Raw genomic sequence first — 21,435 nt, 5'->3', positions numbered from 1 at the left:
AAGTGTTTAGCTGTCCAACCTTAAATAATAATTCCGGTTTAATGCAACATGGGTCTTACTGTCATAGCTGTGAGTATAGCTTCTATCAGTTATGATTACATTGTACTCAGCAAAGTAATTGCTTTGATCTGGGATCTGAGGGAGCAAGAAACAAGAAAACTGCATTCATGGTTAGCTACAATAACACAGTAGATCAATGTTCAACCCGAAAATCGGTGTGTAAAGAGTGTTTACAACAGCCAGTTTGGGAATTAAATTTAATATTCATCTTTGTTTAATTTCTGAATAAGTTTGGCTAACCTGTTGGTTTTTTGTTTAACCTGTCTGATAGTTTGACTGCTTATAATCATGTGCTATCTGACTTATTTTTTTAACAATGCTGCCATGTGTTATTATTATCTGTTTGAATGATGACCAAAACTACAAAAGTAAGATCCAAATTGTAATAAAGTTTAAAGATGCACTGATTTTTTGGCCACTTGGAAGCAGCAGAACAAGGTATAAACACACTGTTGACATATTATCACTGTATAAAGTTATGTTGAATTTAGTGAACAGTTACAGAGATAAAGCAACATTAACATTCACTTGAAGTCATGTTTCTGTCTGATATTCACTCTCCTTTTAGCTCTGTGTTGGCCTCCACCAACTACTTAGGAAAATATTTGTCTCTTTACTTGCTGAACGCTCCTCAGCATTCAGCAGGTAAAGAGACATCAGCTAGTTGTGAACTTTCTCTGCTGTTTGGTGCTGTTGGGTAGTGTACAGTGGATTTATTAAAGCTTTTCCTGTGAAAACAGCTGCCTGCTGCTTCTGGAAATGAGGTTGATGAGAGCAGGGACTGAACCAAAATCACAAAGCTGCAGGCCTTAAAATCAAAACAATGAGATGAAAAACACAAAAAAGTTCAAGATCTCAAGGGAAATGTTGAGTGTTAATGCTTTGTTGGTTTTGGCACGACATGTCCCCCCCCTCTATCATATTAAACATAGTCATTTGATCTTTTCTTAATGTAAAATATTGATGAGTGCAACAATAAGTACCTTAATAAAACATTAATCCTAATGTAAATATCTAAAACGATATTAGCTGTAAACTGACCTTTTCACATAAGCATTCAAAGTAAAATACACCGTTCAGACTACTGTAAACTACTCCAGTTCCTCCTAGTAGGAAATAACGGTAACATGTATATGATAGACTTTGGTCTGATAACTTAAAGTCACAATTATAACGTTTACATAATTATTCATTATTAATTTTACAAATGTAATTGTATGTAGCTCTGCAAACCCTTGGTTTCCATTCATTTTGTATTACAGTTACCTTCCTTCCTTTCTCTTGTTTATCATTAATAATAATCATATGTTGAAAGCATGCAAATAATACATTGTACATGATATAACTTACTGTATATCACCATATATACCTTTAGTGCTATTCATAGAGGCAAAGCCACAAACTGAATGAGCAGACTGATCATGTGGGTAGACAGTCAAATGACAGCTATTGACCTGCTGATAAAAATGCCAAGAGCTGCTCTGTGTAGCTGTCAGTGTGTGAACGGCGCCGACTGACAGAAACTGTCTTCGCTTCATGACTGGGGTTATTACAGCAGTGTGTAAAGACGCATCAACAGGCAATCAAGATTCAATTCAAGTTCATGGTGAGAGAAAATGACAAAACATTGTCCATCATGCTACAGGCCAGGCATCGTGATGGAGGGCTGTTTATGTTTTTATCTCAGAGGTTGTTTATGTGATGTTTGAATGATCCATGCAATGAAATATTTACAGAGCAGTGCCACACCCACATTGTCTTAGCAAGCTAAGGGCCTAGTTAAAACCCCTATATGTAGAATTTTTATCTATCATATTATTCTAACAGTGTAATTTTTTTTTTAAAAGAAAAATTAGACAATCCCGATGGAAAGTGGTGCAGTCTATACGTTGATATTACCACTAGACATCGCCGAAGTTCAAAATGTGCAATTCCTACACATAGGGGATTTAAACTGAAACCCAATGAAAAAGATAGGAGGTAATAGTAGTTGGTAATGTGGAGCCATACACTATTAAATAAACTGGAAAAATCATCAGAGGCTTTATAGATTTTTAATTTTTGTTATTTAGCTTTAGGTATTTAGCTTTTGCAGTAAACTCCCTAGTGCTCCAAAATACTGTGGTTCAATGGTTCTGTCAATTGAGGTTTCACTCAAGTAATGAGATAACAGAAAAAAAATGTTTGCATACCTTAAATTGCAATCTGCAGCATCATGAACATACGTATGTCGGCAAAATGTGAGGAATATTTATATGTGACAGTGTGGATTGGGGAATGCATCGGTTATGTGTATAATAGTAATACATGGTAACACACACACACACACACACACACACACACACACACATTTACTTGACTTTTCAGCCGGTGCCTATGGAGACAGCTTAAGAAAATACTTGCAGCCTGTACTGTAGAACATTAGACAGGTTGTGGGTGGGCATGGCAGCCCATTTTCTCCTGCAAGTAGAGGATTCATTTTCAGTTAACACTGATCTTGTTTAACTGTGATCAAAATATTACCCTAACTGTCACAAAATAGTTTTGTTTGCCTTACTTCAAAGCCTCACTGACATGAGCAATTACCTTTTCAACGTATAAGCTAATTCATATCAAAACACATAGCCATTTTACAATAATTGCCACTAATGTACTTTTCCCCTATCCTACACTAGCCCTATTGAGCTGAACCAACCATCAAAATATTATGACAAAACTGTGCATTTATGGGGGTTCACATGAATTTATGACAGCTCAAGGTTATGTACGGTATTTTTTGCACTCTTGAGTCCCTGTATTTAAACCGCAAATATGTCAGTGTTACAGGAGTGGTAATTAATTGTTAATCTTAACCAAAGCTTTATAGAAATGTAACCATTAACCTTAAAGCTGCATTATTGAATTTTTCGGGCCACTTGGGGCAAGCGGAACAGGCTGAAAAAACATTTGAAATATTATCATTCATGAATTTTCTATGGCTAATGTGTTAGCCTGTCTACATACACATCCAACAGACACAGAGTAACATTAGCATTCAGTTGTTCTTCTGTCTATCTAACTCAGAGTTCAATATTTCATCGCCTTTTAGCTTTGCTTTTGTTTTCACCAACGCTTGAGAAAATTATCTGGTTCTTGAGCTGCTAAATACTCGACTATGTTCACCAGCTAGTCGCTAACTTTGTCTGCCATTTGGTGCTGGGAAGGTAGTGTACAGTGGGTTCATCAGGGTGTTTTTATTTTGTAAAAAAGCTGCCTGTTGCAGCTGGAAACAAGGTTGTTGAAAGCTGACTTTGTGGGCTGAAAACCAAAACAATAAGCTAAAAAGACTTAAAACCTCCATAGAGCTGAGGGTAACTGCAGTCAGGTGATCATTTTCTGTGGGCTCATCACCACGAGAGAAATTTCCCACTTTTACAGTAGGCTACACATAGTCATTTAATCCATTGTTGATATAAAAATATTGTTAATAGTGCAGCTTTAACATTATACTACATTTATCATGTAAAAATTAAAGAGATTGTAACATTATTTGTAAAGGAGCATAGTCAACATGGTAGCTGGCTGGTTGTCCCTAGTGACCATGTTTTCTGCTTCCCTTGATGGTGGAGAAAACAGTAGTTATACTGGGACTACTGTACATTACATATAAAACTATATGTGGGTATGAGTGAGTATAAGGATGCGGTGAGTTGTATGGGGCAGGGTTGTGAACCCTGGGAAGCAATGTGGCCAATAACAGGGAGTGTGGCTGGTGGGGGGGGGGTACCACTCGGCAGCTTTACTGACAGGAAGCGGGCCCGCTCTGTCCCCACATTCCTCCAACAGATGTTTGACAGAGAAAATATTTTCACAGCTGGAGAGGGAAAGGAGGGAAAATATATGTTTTACGATACATCACACTGGAGGTGGCGAAAACCGAGGGAAAAAAACCCTCCACATGCATGATATTTTACAGTAACGTGAGTGTACGTGCTATCCTCAACGCTGGCCCTGGGAAATCCCATTGGATGTTTGGTTACTATCTCCTCCTAAAAATTTCCCATAACTCCCTGGGTTCATGTCCTTGTGTTGGTGATAGGAAATGTATCCATTAATCATTTACTCTCAGAGGAATGTTAGCCTCCCTGTCTAATGATTCATGTAACAAAACAGCACCTGGTCTCTATCAGTAACACACTACTATGATGTGAAGTGGGGTGATGAAGATGATGGTGATGATAATAGCAATAGGAATGAGAAATGTGCATTTTCTGGAGATACTATGCATGATTGCTGAGTTAAGTACTGTAGTAAAAAGGCAAGCTAGCAGGAGGCAGATACACATAAATAACAATTAGACGTTGGGCCTATTGCTTTCGCTACTCCTTGAAGGGCCAAGCTGTCAATCAACTGGCTTTGGGTGGGGCTTCCTGCCCAGGCTGAGTAGTCAATAGACCCTATTCCCCAATTCACATGGTGGCCATTTTCCTCTGATATCACAGTCAGGGTGGGAAGCTGTCAAGTAAACATTTTTACAGATTTATTCTTTTTATGGCACTCCCATGACTCCATAGTGGCCATGCATTTCCCAGCAGAGCAGCCCAGAAGAGGCAAAATTAGCATAGAGCAGCATAATATCTCTTTATCGAGCCTTACTTTCATTTAAAAAACATTTTTCCTCAACAAGTCCAATTATATCCTTGCTATATCAATATGTGCAAGGATCATAAAACAAATGGCGCGCCTAATTTAGTGTGTTAGCGCATTCGCAAATACTTCCCAGCATGCATTGCATTAGGTTAAAATTCTCCAGAAATCTGTTGTTTTTCTGATATGAAGAAAGTTACATGATGGAGGCTACTGTAATGAAGATCGGTTTACACTTCAGAAACTCCCTGCACCCTTATTTCTGTTAAATTTCACGTTGATTTTTAAATCTTATTGGTCACTTTTAAGGCCTTAAACGGCCTTGCACCTCCATATATCTCTGACTTATTGACCTGGTATGTCTTAGCCATTAAGATCCATGGATGGAGTCCTGCTGGTTACTCCCAGGTCACAGTTGGTGACTAAGGGTGATCAGGCATTTGCTATTAGAGCTCCCACACTATGGAACTCTCTGCCTTATTTCTTAGGCACTTAGAATTCATGATAAAAAATAAATAAATAAAAATCAAAGAAACCAAGCTTATTTGTATCTGACATTTTCCTAGTGGGTACAGCTCAAGGGGGTATTTTCCACTGTTGGCCCTGTTATTTTGTAAATTTCTAACAATTCTCTGCTTTCTGGTTCTTTTCCAAACAGTTTTAAGCATGCTTTTATTCACCCACTACTAAAAAAACCTAATTTGGACCCCTTGTCCTTAAGTAAATACAGACCAATCTCCAAATTATCTTTTTATCTAAGGTTCTGGAGAAATTAGTTTCATCCCAACGGATATCTCTTATGAATAATAATCGTGTTTTTAACTGTTTCCAGTCTGGTTTTAGAGAACTTCATAGAACCAAGACAGCTCTTGTTAAGGTTACTAATGATCCACTGCTTTTTCCATTGCTCTGGATAACCCTACTTCCTCAATGGCTCAGTTGAGTTGTGATGTCCCTCAAGGTTCTGTTCGTGGGCCCTTTCTATATACACGCTGCCTCTCAGCCATGTTATTCAGAGGCATGATGTGCTTTACCACTTTTATGCTGATGACACTCACTTATATCTGCCATTAACACCCACAGATCCTAGCAGCCTAGCAAATCTTAGAACTTGCCTCTCTGATATTAAATCCTGGATGTCCCAAAACTTCATTAAATTTAAGGATGATAAGTCTGAGGTCATTCTGTTCAGTCCCCTAAATTTCATCAGCTCTTTAATGCTTATCTTGGTGATCTGTCAAATAATAGTAAGCAGGCTGCTAGGAATCTAGGGGTAATATTTGATGCTAACCTCTGTTTTGATGATCAAGTCAAAAATGTTGTTTGGTTTTGTTTCTTCCAGCTCAGGAAACTGAGGTCATTTTTATCAGTTGCTGATTTACAAAAAGTTGTATATGCCTTTATCTACTCTTGGCTTGATTATTGCAATGCACTTGCCTCCCTCTTAAATTTCACATTGATTTTAAAATCTTATTGGTCACTTTTAACTTTTTTTAACTGACTTATCGACCTGGTATGTCTTAGCCATTAAGATCCATGGATGGAGTCCTGCTGGTTACTCCCAGGTCACAGTTGGTGACTAAGGGTGATCAGGCATTTGCTATTAGAGCTCCCACACTATGGAACTCTCTGCCTACTGCACAAATAATGTTAGTCTATCTTGGAGTAAACTGAGAGCAGTAAATTGGATAAACTCAAAGCTTAAACTTAAAGTAAAATAAATCACCTAATTCAAAATGTTATTGAAGCTGGTTACTTTGAAATTTCAAGGTTTTTTATTCTTTTTTTACAATACAACCACAAATAAAAAACCAACGGAAAGAAAGCTGTTTGTACTGTATTGTAGCACTGTGCCAAAGTGTTGACAAGAAGCAGAGCAGTTTCACATCTCTCTTTTTCTGGCCAAGTCAGATGTTAGAAAGTGAGAAGTGGTCTCTATCGACTGACAGCACAGAGCCTTCCAGCTGGAGTCGACTTTATGAGCCGCTGCCTCCCAGGAGAGAGACTTCCTGGCTGTCTGAGCACTGAACCTAGAATCACCAGAGAATAATTACTCTCTCCTTCCTGGGCCGTCCTGAGCTGTTTGGACACAACTTAGAATGTTGAGTTGACAATTTATCACTTCTCTGCAATCCTCCACACCAATGCCAACCCACAAACAGTTCAACAAACAGTTCATTGGCAGACAGTTCACTGCTTCACCAATAACAGAGTCATATATTAACTTCTCTAAAAACTATTACATGTATCACCTCATTGCTTGACCTGTTCTTAACCTTTAGTTATCCTTGAAAGGTTTTCAGAGGAAACGTGTTCTGTTTAGCAAAAATGTGCTTTACATACAGTGAGTTATCCTTTGAGGTTTACTCCCAATGGCCACTGAATCACTCCACTACAGTATATGTTTTGTACGGCAATGATATGTTCCCTATCTGAGGGACAACATCATTTGTCAATGCCTTCCAAAATGATCCATGTGGTGTTTTCTCATCTTCAACCTCTACAATTAAGGTCTGGTTAAGTTTAGGCACCTAAAATTACCTTTTCAAGGTTTGGGAAAGAGTGTGGTCTTAGTTAAAAGACACCAAATCTGACTGTTGGTAGGAGATAGGGTGGTGCGAAGTGGGGTCTCTGTTGTAAAAGTGAAACACATTGCATATCTCCCAAATCCACCCTGACCCAATCCCACATGCCAAAATCAGACTATTAACCTGATAATGGCCTCGGGAACAAAAAGGAGCATCTGCAATATGACATTTCCCTGACAAAAAGGTAAAAAGTGTCAGTTTTTTTGCTTTCTCTTGACTAGTTTGACAATTTCAACAACATGGTCTATGGCTCTGACTCTCAGGAGCAAAGCACACAGAAATGCAAACAATGGCAAAAAAGAGAGGAATGACATTGTTGGCACAGGTGGAGCAGCAAAGTCAGACCTTGGCACCTCCTTCAAGATCACCAAACTGTGAAAGATGGCAAGCTATGATTGGTCATAATGTAGTCTGCCATGTCACTTGGCAAAGTCACGGCAAGAATTTATGACTATGATCCTCTAATCTGACGTGGTAACTATCATGAAAGGCAAAAATATCATGTATTCTGAACCTGGCATTAGAGGTTTTGTGGTGCTATAACATCACACTATTCCCCTCTTCGCTTCTGAGAGAGCACAGCCATTATTCCCATGACCACAAGAGGTTGCTTGACAGGAACATATTAAGGTCATTTTAAGCATTTGAACAAATGTCCGATGCTCTTTTTTTCTCTACTTTTCTGCTCAAACGCAACTTGACATCAGCCCATACTGTCCATTTAATGTAATCCGAACCCTCTCCTGAATCCTGTGTGTTGTCACAGCTGTGAAGTCTGCGAGTTTGAAGATCCTTTCAGTGGAAGGAAAACATGGCCTGGGAGAGGATCAATATCCCTCCTGTTATTATTGCTGGTGTGGCCTGGATGACTGTGGAGTCTAGCCAGGACCAGCAGGTAGCTGTCAGTCACAGACCACCTGAGGAGAGGTCTGCCTCTGAGAGTGGGAGGGTGAGGGTGGACGCAGGGACTTGTTGAGATAAATACCAATGATTACATAGGCAGAGATCATAATGTTTTCATGGATACTGATACATGGGCAACATGTCATACTCTGAAAACCACACCCACCAGAGTAGACAACAATCGGCGCAATAATATGCAACCAAGGGCTGAAATGCCAACAAAATGTCTATCGCTAGCTAACAACATTAGATTTCAGCATATCAAAGGATTATTTCAGCACCCTATGTCTACCAGAGAGGAAAAGGTTGTTTATTGCACAAGCTGAAAGCCGTTACATTGTATGTGTTAGGATGCAATACATGAATGCAAGGGATGACATCACGTCTACTGTAGAGATAGCACAAATGTATAGCAAACTCCACTACATAGCAGGCTGGCATGACACTTTTCACAGCTGATATAGCGAGTACAGTGTGTAAACATAAGTGGGGATATTACACGAACAGACATGCAATCATTTCCCATTCAAGCTCTTTTTACAGTTAGCATTTCAGCTGAATGCAGGTTAGCTATTCTGTCATTTAAACATCTATTAGAAACACTGCATACCTTTCAATTAAACAGCTGTTCTGTTTTTACTTCATGTGTGTTTTCTGTCCAGGTATATGTGTCATTTTTACAGAGGTTTTTGAGCTGCAGGATGTCTGTGCAGCTCAGGTCGGGTCTGTCTCTTCCACCACATGGCACACAGCCCTGTAACATTATCCACTTTTGTCTTCTTTAAGGCTCATTTTTTTGGTTCAGCGGCTTATAAAAACTTGGTAGTGCATTCCACCACACAGCAGCTTTTAGGCATTTTTCTGTTGTTTGCTAGCAGACAGAAGTGACACCTTCACTCAATACAAAGTTAATGCAGAGCAATGAATTGTTTTCCCCTCTTGGGTGGGCGGGACTTAATTGCGCTCTGTCTCTGTTTTACAGCCTGTATTCCCACCAGACAGCTCCTTCACCTAAGATGTCTTAAGCAAGGCAGCTAACCCCACTTACTTACAGCATGCTCCTGAGTAACTAAGAGTGTTGGGTGGTGGCTGTAGAAAGATGCCACTGCTCAGGAAAATCTAATTAAGGTTATAAAAAGATATTTCCTGGAGTGTTAAAAGTGTTGGTATGGTATCATAACTTTAACACAAGTAACATTTTTAGTCATTTTAGAGAAGCAAATGTTGGTCAAGAATGAACCCTCATGCCTTTAAGCCAACAAAGAAACATGGAAACGATTAGAACTGGACAAACTCCATCTGATTAGGAAGACCATGAGATATGGTTGAAAGCTCTGTGAAGAAGATAGAAAGTTGACCTTGAGTTAAAATTCCTTGTCAAACTACTGTTTTGAAGGACAAGAATGAATATTCATATTCAACTTTAAGCCAACAAGCCAAAATTACACAGACAACGGAGAAATTACAGCTGAGCAAACTTGATCCACTGAGGAAGACCTTGAATTGTGGTTGAACGCTCTGGAAAAAGCTGTTAAGTGCAGCAAACCACTGTTTCAAGATCAAAAATGAACCTTTATGCTCAACATTACACAAAATTTAGATGCAAATTAGAATAAAATATAGTAATTAAACTAGACTGCCATGTTAGCTTAAAAAGATTTGTCCTTCACCTCAATCACAATCACTTCTGAAAGCAGTCCTGCAGTTATATTTATATCTTTAGAGCAATGAAGAGAGTAATCACCCTGAGACTGAACTTAAGTCAAATAAGGATATGAATGAAGGCAATAACTGGGACAGATCATCTGATAGCTTACTCATTGTGAGAACGTGCTGATGGGTGCATTCTCTGTTTTGCTAGAGCTCTCTTTCCAGTTTCTGGTTACAGCGTCACTGCTTATACAGGTGCACGAACGACAACACCATTCATCTGTGTCACTACAATGACTTTGAACTGAATACTTGTCAGAGAACAGGAGAACTTTGCCCATTTTGGGTTTGATTCAAAACAGGCGAGAAACGAGCTTCCTGCTGCATCCAGCTGGCCGCATTGTTTGGCTGGAGTCCCGGCTGCCTGGGCTGCCCTGGCTCAGCTCCCGCTTAGGCTGGCCAGACCGACTACTGGAGCAGCGCAGGGCTGTGACCCCGTGACCGCACAGCTCCCAGCCAGGACAGAGTGCAAAGCCAAGCAGTGTCCGATAGACTAGCAAGTCAATGCTTAACACTTGCACTGGCCACTGCAGCAGCAGCCCTTAACCATCAATTATGTGTGTCAGCCTCTATCAGGGGCCAGCTGGTACTCAAAAAAAAACTGGTAAAACTGGTAAAAGATCTCATAGAGTCGTGTTACTGACATAAACAACATAGTAAAATTTCTCTCCTGCTAGTGACATGACCCTAAAACTGGCAGTCAGTTGGCTGATCTGTCTGGCCTTTTAATCCAGTGCATGTTTTGTTGACAACTCATGGCCAGATTGCCATGAAATGTGATAGGAATATCTGTGACTGGCAGTGGATGAACTATGTTGACCCTTGACTTTTCCTCTAGTGGCACTGACAGGTCAAAATTTCTCAGTTTCATCCACTAACTATCTTGAATAGACATATTTCTATGAAGTTTGTTATATACAGTCATGATCCCCAATGGATGATTCTTCAGGCATTTTAAGACACAGAGTGGTTGCCTCCATTGTTTCCAGCTGATTTCTGGTAAGTCTTAACACTTAGTGGCTCATTTCATCTAAAAATTTCGTAATGTGGAATTAATCAATATTACATTCTCTAGGCACCACTAGAATTTTTGTCTATGCTAGCAGATATCAAACAGAAACATCTGGTGAAAAGTTAATTTGTCACAATGTGAAAAATCTTCTTGTTTCTCCCAAATTGCTCTCAGATTACTTCAATTTATGTTATATGTCACATCAGTTAAGGATAACACTAACACTGTGCACATTGCATAATTTCTGAGATGCTTGTGCTTAACTTAATTCCTTAAACAAATTTGATAAAGTCAACAACATGATCAAACTAAAACAATGGTTCTTGATCTTTGTCAGTGAAAGTGAGTAATTGTCAAATGGTAATAGCATGATATCAGCAGTAAAGTTTACTGCTTGTAAAACAAATTAGGCAGCATCTTCAATTTTTCGCTTCTTAGCATCTTCAGCAAGATATTGCCTACAATGAACCGAATGTACACCACATCCCTGCCTGCACTTGTTTAACATCTGAATTGTTTGCTCAACTTTGTCAAGTTGGATATTTGCAGGGCGACTTGTGCTGTGTGTCGGGAAGAGAAGTTTATAATTTACTTCCTGTTAATGTTCCAGTTGCACTAAGAACTTAAACATATGTACACATTTCAACAATCTTAAAAAAACACATTTCACACACACATGCACGCACATGCAAGCTATAGCATGTGCAACTATGCAATGTGGAGTTGTAGTTGAATTTTCCCACGTTTTCTGTTTGACACATTGATGTACCTGTAAAACTGGATCCTAAACTCCCAATAAATCTTAATCCTTTGTGTTGTCTTGTGCTGACAAATGTGATTAAATATTCTTGGTTGTGATTTGCAGATCAATACATTTTATAAGTGTAACTGTGTAACATTTTATAAGTATAACTAAAGGTTACTGTTAGTGTGGTTAGTGTGGCATTGTGAATTCAGTCAGTGTCCTTTCTGAGTGGCAGATCTTGTTATAGCAGGATCTCCACATGACCTGAGGCCAAACTGTCACAGTGCCAGGAAAACAGCTATTTTATTATAGTATATAATCTCTCTCCGGAGATGGGAAGAGTCTGCAGTACAATATAGTTCAGGAGGAGGGGATGGTTGAGATGAAATGGTAGCTCAGCTTGGCTCAGAGTCAAAAGAAAGCAAGTAAGGGAAAGCAAAGGCCACTACAGGGGCTGACTAGAGTCTGGGAGCCAGTTTCTTGCCTGCTAACTGTTGGGCTCTTGTCACTGCTCCACAGGCCCAGGCTGGACCACAGCCTCCCTGTGAAAAGAGCAAGGATTAAGACAGTTGGAGATAAAGACAAAGGGGACACATTGCCTCTCTTCCCCTGAGAGCACCCCCACAGCCGCACAATGATAGCGTACAATGGGATGATGTGTTCTTTTGACCACGCCGGATGTGTCATCTCACGCTGCTGTGCAGAACTTCCCAGCATTGTGTGCGGGCCTCTGCCATTGTGGCCTGGCAATACTAATACCTTGCAGATATTTCACAGTGGGTGAGTCCTTTTTTTCTGCCCAGGAAGCCTGGAGTTCCCTGGCTTCCAGGGTCAGGAAGCAGGGAGGCCCCTGGACTGAGTAGCCTGCCACAACCACAGCTGTGGGGGATGGGGAAGGGAATGACCTGTGGACTCTATCTCTGACTTTCTACTATGTTTGGAAAAGTTCTTGGAAACACCTTGGAAACACTCATTTCCTTTCTATCTGAGAAGTTCTTTCTCTGTACAAGCTAAAATATGTATCAGTTTGGCTTTATGTCTACACAATGTAAATCGTGAAGCTTCTTTTTAAAAGAAAATATGACTTGTGCCCATGTTGAAAAGACTTCTGACACTGTCAAACATCATCATCATCTTTAATGTCTTTATCACGTTTGATTCTTTTCATCTTGATAGAAAACACCTTAAAATGGTCTGACAACTGTCTGTGACTAACCAATAAGTTGTAAAACATACATAATTTGGATTCCCTGCTTTCCACAAAGGTGTTCAACAAGGAGCCATTTTAGGTCCACCTCTGTAACAGTTTTTATAAACAAAAGCTGATTGCAAGCTTGTACTTGGACCAGGCTTTAGGTGAGATGACCGGAAAAAGCGCATTCTTCAAATGTTTCGCTCAAGCGCCCAACTTTAGTACATACAATGTGAGAAGCAAAATCATCAACCAAGGATATGCAGATGTGATATTTATCATGTCCACTTAGTCTTGTCTGCTGAGATGAGACCAGAGAGGAACTGAAGGGTGGACAGAGGAACTGACTGTGTGAGAGCAGTCAGAGGGAACATTGCCCTTGGGCCTATGAAAGCACATTTTTCTCCAATGTCATGGAGATTTCTTTTGCTAATGAGCTGTATCCATGGGCTATCAAGTGTTGCCAAATGCAGAGGGGATTTGTTCCTTTGGTTAATTAAATCATGGACAATTTTGGGGCCTTTAATACTTAGGATGTAACTGCTAGTGGGAACCTAGATCCACTTATTTTTGTGCAAAACGGGGCAATAAAATGGGTCTTTGTCAGGGTGAACACAGAATTAGGTGGTTTGTTGTGGAAGTATTAGCAGTATTTCACGTCACTTGGACATGCAGATATTGTTTCATCACTCACAAGCAATGAAAACTCTCAAAGAGGAAAAGTCTGTTGCACTTCTGGAACTGAAAGTTAAGACTAGACCTTTTGTCACATAACCATTTATAGCTCAGTATGTTTAGGAAGTATGTACATACTGGACAATTCTGCACCTCACAATTTACATACAGTGAAAACGATCAGTGCCAATGCAGAGAGTAGCGTGCCTTTTAAGTTCAAAAGTGAGGATATGAAGGTCGGGGTGGTGAATGGGTAAGCAAATGTTTACAGTTATAATCCTTACACTTCATGAAATCAAACCCTGTTTGTTACTATTTATAGCCTGCAGTTTTTCATTAATTGCCATTCTATATATTTGCAATTACTTCTCTCTACATTAGTTTTCACTGTTAAAGGTGGAGTCCGCCATTCCCATGCTGGATTTAAATTGTCCTCACATGCACAAGGAATTCACTGAAAACTACACATTTATGTGATCAAGCATTATGCTTTTTAATTTTAACTCACTGATATCAATCTGCCTCCTAACTCCCTACTCTCCTCCAGCCATATCGAGGCTATCAAGGCTACCAAACATTTCCTACTGCTGCTGCTTCACATTAAGTTAAACGTTAAAACAAGACATGGCATTTTTCATCAGTGGATCAGTTAAGGGAGTAATTGAACAAGGAGAAGCAGCCATGGTGAGCTGTTTTATGAAGAGCTTCAGTTGACAGGTTGCAAATCTCCAACTCCTCAGCAAGGAAACCAACTTTTTACTGTGTCCTGCTGTTCTGTGGAAAACTGCTTGCACCATGCGCAGCATGAAATCAGATTGTGGTTGCAATTATTATTGATTGACTTATTTATTAAAACAAGATTAGTTTGTCTGACTGCACTGTAAAGACAGATACACCAGTTGTTCTGTTGTATTTCTGAAAAGGTAGCTGGGGCCTCTTTCATCAAATTTGCAACATGCAAGCTGTGACATGCAACATGAGATAATTTCCACTTGTGTTAATTTTGTTAACACCATAAGAAACACTATAATTGTGACCCATGCATGAGCATGCAAGAGGACTGTAGGACTCACAAATGTATCTGCAATTTGCACTTCAACAAGTGTTTCCTGTAGTATTTAACCAATTTTGCTGATACCACCAGTAACCACAGGTATATGTCTCCATATCAACTAGGACATTGATCTTAAGGATTACAACTTTAGGGTGCCGAACCTTAACCATACCAAAATGCATATTTTTTCTGATATAATAACAAACACTCTCAATCATGTTCTTGTCTTGCAACAGGGTTCAAATAGAGTTAAAAAGCTTCACAGTTTTGATAAGAAGTATGAAAAGCTACAAATGTTCTCTTTTCAAAACAGTCAAAATGATAGAAATTGCTGTGATGGTATTGTATGTAACACAACACTTGAGCAGAGAAGTCAAACTTTCTTTAGCCCATGGCACTTAACATGATACATGATCCATGAACAATGCTTGGGTAAATGTATACACCTCAAAGAGCTTAGGCGATGTTAGCTGCAGGTCAGACCTTTGGTAAGTGGAATGGAATCCAGGGAGGAACTACAGATATAGTCAGTATGGCAGTAGGGGGTTCTTTATCCTGCTTGAAAACCACAAGAGTGGGAGTAATCTCTCCTCTAACCCACCAGACAGACACACTGACAAGTGATGAATGTGAGAACTAAACGTTTCTACCTTTCATTCACTTTCCTTATTCTACTGGAGTGATAATGTTCAGTCAAGAGTTTGCACAAAGCTTTTAATCTACATTTTAAAAGCTCTGCTCTTCTTAACAGGCAGGCAGCGTGGACAAACAGAGAGAAGGAAAGGATTTGGGGAACTCATCTCGATAAGTTTCTTTCTACCACAATTCCTCTATTAAAGGGAAGTGCGGTTCTGGGTCCAAGAGCTTTGAGACGATAAAAAGAGGCACCACACGAAAGTGTAACTTAACAGCTGTTTTAGCAATGCACAGAAGTGCGAATGCAATTTTTATATGTTTAAGACAGGCCCCGCAGATGAAAGACTCCTTTCATGATTCTTGTGTGCAATAAAAATGGCCACTTGCAGCAGACTGGAACTCAGGGGAGGTAAATCCAGGTGGCCTTGGTTGGCACACTGTCGGGGAAAACCAGTTGTTGTGGTGGTCTGTTCATGTTGTGTGTGGAAACTTCTTACTTTTCAAATGCCAAAATAGAAATTCATAATTGCAATAACTTAAAAGCCTGAGAGGTTTGGCCTCAGTAAAAACAATCTCAGAGGATGCTTGCATCATTGCAAATGCACTTCTCACTGAAGACTATTTTCTTACATGTGGTTTCAAGTGTTTGAAGCAAAATAAAAGATGCAGCTATGCCAGAGAAGTCGGCATTCTGTTGTCACACTGCAACTCTGCTAGACTCCAGCTCTCTCAAGTTCAAAGTGGAGTGCTCCCAGACTTATCTCCTTTTTGCCACAAGGGACCTCATTTATGACATTCTAAAGCCTAGCGGGGCCTGATTTCAACCAAAGAACACCCCATTCAGATTTTCAAAGGGCCCAAAAAATTACTCTTCCTGCATTTTCAGACTCCAGCAAAGCCTAAATGCTCCAACTACTGTATATTACTTGGCACAAATTTCAATCTCAGCCACATCTGTTCACAGTCCTGCTCTGAGGGAACACACACGCACAAACACACTCATTCACTCCTCTGATCTGGTGGAAAGAGTCCTGGCGAACATGTGAAGTGCTGTGGAGGTGGTACGTTCAAGAAGTGGCTTAATGAATTCATAAATATAACAGTATGGACCAGGCTGAATGGAAGGCTGGGCTGTTTGATGTGTGGCTCTGGATCTGACTGCTGCCAAGAAGCTGACTGTAAGAGGCAGCCTTTGCTAACATAGATGTTATTGCTCTGCTGTATGTGTTTCCGTGGCAGCAAGCTCTTGTCAGCAGCCACTCATGCTGTTAAATTAACAAGCTCTTGATATATTCTCTCTCTATATATTGTTATATTGTCTCTACTTAGATATCTAGATACATAGTCCACTATCTGATACAGAAAAATTTGTAACAATATGATGCACTGTGATTCAAAACCAGTTTGATACAATTCAGCTACAGTTTCATATTCCTTCAGCTCATTCGATAAGATAGTATTTTCACTGCATCTCCTCAATTTTTATTTAAAGTGCTGTATCAAATACTCAACAATGGTAAATCTGGTCAGTGATTCATTGGGTAACTTTTTAGCTAGGTCCTTAAGGTGGTTGAATATTTGACTGAAATACTATAGCAACTGTATATTTTTTAACTTGGTTCCCAGGTAAGTGTCAACCATTTAATATTATATGATATGATATTTTATATGATATTTGTCACTTGTTATTGTAAATTGTGCTTTTGAAATAGCATTAGCTGCTAACGCTAACATTACTGTCATTGGTAACGTTTGTTGCCACCAGCTATGAAAATTTCTGGCAGTATTGGACACGGTAGAGTCTGATATTTCATTCATCGTAGAATTATTTTTTCAGGAAAAAGATTTTCTGGAAATAGATAAGATTGGGGAGTGAAGCTAGCTTGCTAGCAAGTATTAACAGGAAAAGGTCAGGTTGCACAGACTGAAAGACACACACAAATGAACAAGAGCGACAGAGGGAAAGACTAACTTCAGAAATCAGCTTTTGACAGCTATATTGATTTTTGACAAATTTTGCGCAAAATTTGCATCAGATTTATGATTGTGTGTCAATGTAGTTGTCCCTTTGTGTCTTGAATCTGTTTTCCATTCGGCCTATGTAGCGCATTATAGTTGCTGTTCGCCATTATATTTAAGTGTCTGAATTTTGAGTGCGTAAATCTATCAATTTAATCTAAATTATGTAGGAACACAAGTCACCCAAGGAAAACAATATGAGAAACAAACCTAACCTACTACAGATTCATAGCATATCACTATGAATGCTCAAAAAAATTCTTATTGCAAGCTGTTTTTTGCATGTTCTGAATGAAATGAAAGCTTGCTGACCTTTCCTTGGTATGTAAACATACTTCTTTTTATTATTATTTTGAAAATCAGCAAGTTTGAAATATTTGCTTTTCATTTCCTGTCTGTTAGGAAAAAGACAACATCTGGAAAAGATATCATCCACTTCCTTTGCTTTGTCACGTAGTTACTGTGACCATGGCAACAGGGGTCTTGCAGCGAAGGCAGCGTTCAACAGGAGGAGTTGAGCTACATTTCTGCTGAGAGGGAGTGAAATCAAAGCTGACTGTAGGTGAAAGGAAGCCGCATCTAAACTTGGTTCATCAACAGATCTTTTACTAAAAAGGAAACTGGGCTTCATCCCTTGCCACTGTCTGTAGAGTGCTCCAAAATCCAAATAAAACGGAGTTGTAATGCGTCTGTAGTATGTCTCCTCATGCTGTCATCAAAGCAAATGAAAGCCCAGTCAGATCTCTCTCTGACAGCCATCTTAAATCCACTCAGAGATCTCAGGGGACCCGTTTTCTGCATACTCAATATGCTCACAGCTCCTTCAGCCCACACTGTCGCCATGGTAACCATGGACCACCTCTGGCTTCTAGTGCATCTGTCAGCCAATACCCCCCCTCCACACCACCCTTTACACACACACACAAACACACTGCCTGCACTCGCTTCTTTGTACCATGATGGTGTATTTCAGCATCGGCACGGACCTCATTTCCTGATGTATTTTTTTAAAAATGCGGTAAATTTTTGGTAGTTTTGAAAAATTCATACATGTGGATCTTTACTCCACCATCTCATCTCCTCAGCGGCACCTCATACAGCAGAGTAGAGACGAGCAGAACGCTGAGATGGCAGTGCAGAACTCCCATTTGTTATACCAGTTTTTATCTGAAGAGGGCAGCCTTGAGCCTTTCCTTGTGCAGTCGTGTTGACACTTCCCTCACCACAAAAAAAAACAACAAAAAAAAAAAACCACGCAAACCTGCTGTGTCACAACCCACACTATGAATGCAAGACCACCCATCCAGCACTAAAAGTTCCTGGCTGGGATTTAAACCTTACTGACCCCCGCCCCCACCCGTCAAATCACCTACAGAAACACACAAAAAATGTATTCTGTGTGTGTGTGTGTGTGTGTATGTGTGTGTGCTGGTATGCATACATGAATGTATGTGCATAGCAGCAAGAAAGGGAAGGAAAGTGAAGGAGGAGGAGGAGGAGGACAGAGAGCAGCTGAGTGGAGTAGCTCTCTCTCATCACTGAGTAATGTTTCGCGCCGGCTTTTTTTTTTTTTTTTTTTTTTTTTTTTTCAGAAAAGAGTGAAACAGCATTGTGCGTTCAGCTGCGCCGAATGTGTCTTTTCTCTTCTCGCCCTCTTCTCTTTCACCGGAGAGCTTTCTCTTTTGTCACTCTAAACCCTCCCCGCACATCTAAAGTCCCCCTTCACCCACCAACCCCACCCATCTAAACCCTTCTGAAGTCCCCACACTTCATCTAAAAAGGCAGTGCAAGGAGGGGGAGTTCGGAGGAGGAGTGGGGTGGGGGGGGGGCTGTATGATGGGGGAGGGGCGTAGTACTGTTGTAATCTGCAATTGTTACAGTCTGGAGCCTTGCTACGCTGTCACCATCCCGAATTGATTTAACCATCAATGGCAGCATCCATTTAAGGGCTGCTGCACCGGCCCCGGCTGCCCAAATGTGGCTGAATGAGCAACGAGCCCCCTTTTGCTCCCTTTCCCACCACTGGGTATCAAAGGCTATTGTGTCCAGAGAAAGTAGAGGGGTCACCCATTTACCCCCTGTGGGTCAACCACAAGCTCTGACAGAGGGGAATGTGAAATAGAGGAAGGAAAGCGGTGAGGAGGAGGTCTTGAAGTGCAATATCAGGACAGAGCACTTCCAGTTGTCCGTACAGGAGGAGATAAGTAGTGTGTGGCCCTGACGTCAATGGAGCCATTTACTATGACACACTGAAAATATTTGGAATCCGAGACATTTGTCTGCTGTTATCACCGGGATGGATACTCCTGTTAGGCCCCAGCAGTTGGCTCCCTCCCCAAGGCTGTGTTTACAACGGCTGGAGTCAACCCAAGGAAGTAGACTTTTTTCTTCACAGCTCAATGCCTGCAGTTGTTTTTTTTTGCCCAACCATGATTCTCATGTGCCGTCCAAGAAATAAAGTAATCAAGATAAATTAAAACCCTTCTGCACTGGTGAGTTTACAATAGTTTTCAACAAAGATGCCAAGCGAGGATCATATGACCCCTACAGACCTGGACAATTGCTGGCTTCAAGTGGCTCCAATTCCAGCCTGTTTATGTTGGCTTATTACATGTTACCATACTGCAGAACAACTTTGATCTCCAGTTTTGCTTTTATTTTGCTGGAGCAAACTGATTCCAGGAGTGAATATGAATATTCTTTCTACAGTAGCACCAGTAAAGCTTGGTGGTAATTACAGTAAATAAGAGACCACTGTGGTCTGTGCTGCTTGATGTTTAGAGAAAGGAGGGGTAATTTGAATAATGCGATTAGGGATGAGGTAATACTATGCTGCCCTTCCCGTGTAAGGTCCACTGATGCACAGTCCAGGATTAAAACAAATGTGTTTTCTCTACTCATGAGTAGCTGTGAAAAGAAAAAGCTCACAGACTCTTCGTGTTAAGCACAGATATGTTAAAACGCTTAAAATCCTCATACTGGGGTCGGTTTACCCAGATTATATGGAAAAACATATGTTCTCACATGCTCTATCGCCAGAGTAATGCTGGGTTCATGTTATATTGTTTAAACCATAATTGCTAGCACCCTGGTGGTAAAAACTGTTCATGTCAGCCTCCTAGTTACAATTCTCGGTATATGAGATATTGGGAGTTTTCGACAGCTACAATATCTCCCACTTGACAAACAGAACTAAAGTGTCAACACGTCTGAGACAAAATGGCTAATATCGAAATAAAGTCCAGCATCAACTTAGATTCAGTCAATTCAACTTATTAAAAAGGAGCTATAAACTGTTTGTATCTTGTTTCACTTTCAAAGAAGCCGTTCCATATATGTTATACAGAAGTAAGTCAAAAAAGTACAAGACTTGAAATCAGCTAAAGATTTAGCCATGACTTTGAAAATCTTACAGATAACACTAAGCCATGCTTTTTGTACTGCAACACAACAAACTCTTCCCGGCACTCCTCTCTCCAACTCTCTCATGACTGAATATTTAGCTGATTTCGACAACAACTCAACTCTCATGAGATCTCAGAATGAGACTTCTCTTTGAGTGAGACTTGGCTAGACACAATAACAAACGCACCGGATCAAGCGAATGGTAAGGAAATACGTTTTATATCTCTGTATGGTCCTTTCCATAATGTTGTCAGACACTTATAATAACAATCTGAGCCTGTCAGTGGCAAAAATAAGCACTTTTAGTGGACATACATTGACGAGGCGCTATTGCCCCGTTGTTTCACAGCTATTGGCTGATGTGCTGTCACTCAATACTGGACCAGTTTCAAAAACTGTTGTCCCCATTAGTCACTTAGACACAAACAGATGGGAAAATAGGGAGCAGGTTGAAAAATATTGAAGTTTCCCTTTAATGAAATCACGTTATAAAAATTGCATGGACATGTTGACTGGTGGTGTTTCAGAATGTCAAACAGTAATGTTACACATTACTAAGTTAAATATCAGCCAAAAGTCCTACATTATAATTGTGGAGTGTCATCTGCGTAAGGAGGAAGCCAGATCTGTTAAATTGGGCAATATATTAACAGAGTCTGGAAAGTAGTAAGACTGGCAGTCATTGAACTCCAACTCCAGAGTGTGTATTTTTGGAGAAACGGGCCTTTGTAGCAGTGGGCTTTTGTTTTTCGGGATAACAGGCTGTCAGACTATGAGCCTTCAGTCTGATGGGAAATTTTTCGGACTTTT

At 40.1% G+C, this 21,435-nt stretch overlaps 1 protein-coding gene across 3 annotated transcripts in view; it reads right to left on the bottom strand.

The window, feature by feature from the left end:
- lama4 (laminin, alpha 4) overlaps positions 1-21,435 on the bottom strand; it is a 187,144-nt gene that overhangs the window by 63,242 nt on the left and 102,467 nt on the right. The window contains exon 2 of one of the 3 annotated variants that reach the window (XM_044377225.1): positions 12,129-12,186. The exons of the other annotated variants lie outside the window; for them this stretch is intronic. Within the exon in view, the coding sequence (XP_044233160.1) occupies positions 12,129-12,186 (58 nt within the window). The remainder of the gene's footprint in view (positions 1-12,128; positions 12,187-21,435) is intronic. 3 annotated transcript variants of the gene reach the window in all.

Source organism: Thunnus albacares, chromosome 16 (assembly GCF_914725855.1).
Source record: "Thunnus albacares chromosome 16, fThuAlb1.1, whole genome shotgun sequence".
In the NCBI taxonomy this organism is placed as follows: Eukaryota; Metazoa; Chordata; class Actinopteri; order Scombriformes; family Scombridae; genus Thunnus; species Thunnus albacares.
The sequence above is the reverse complement of the archived record's forward strand: the minus strand, read 5'-3'. Positions and strand labels throughout refer to the sequence as shown.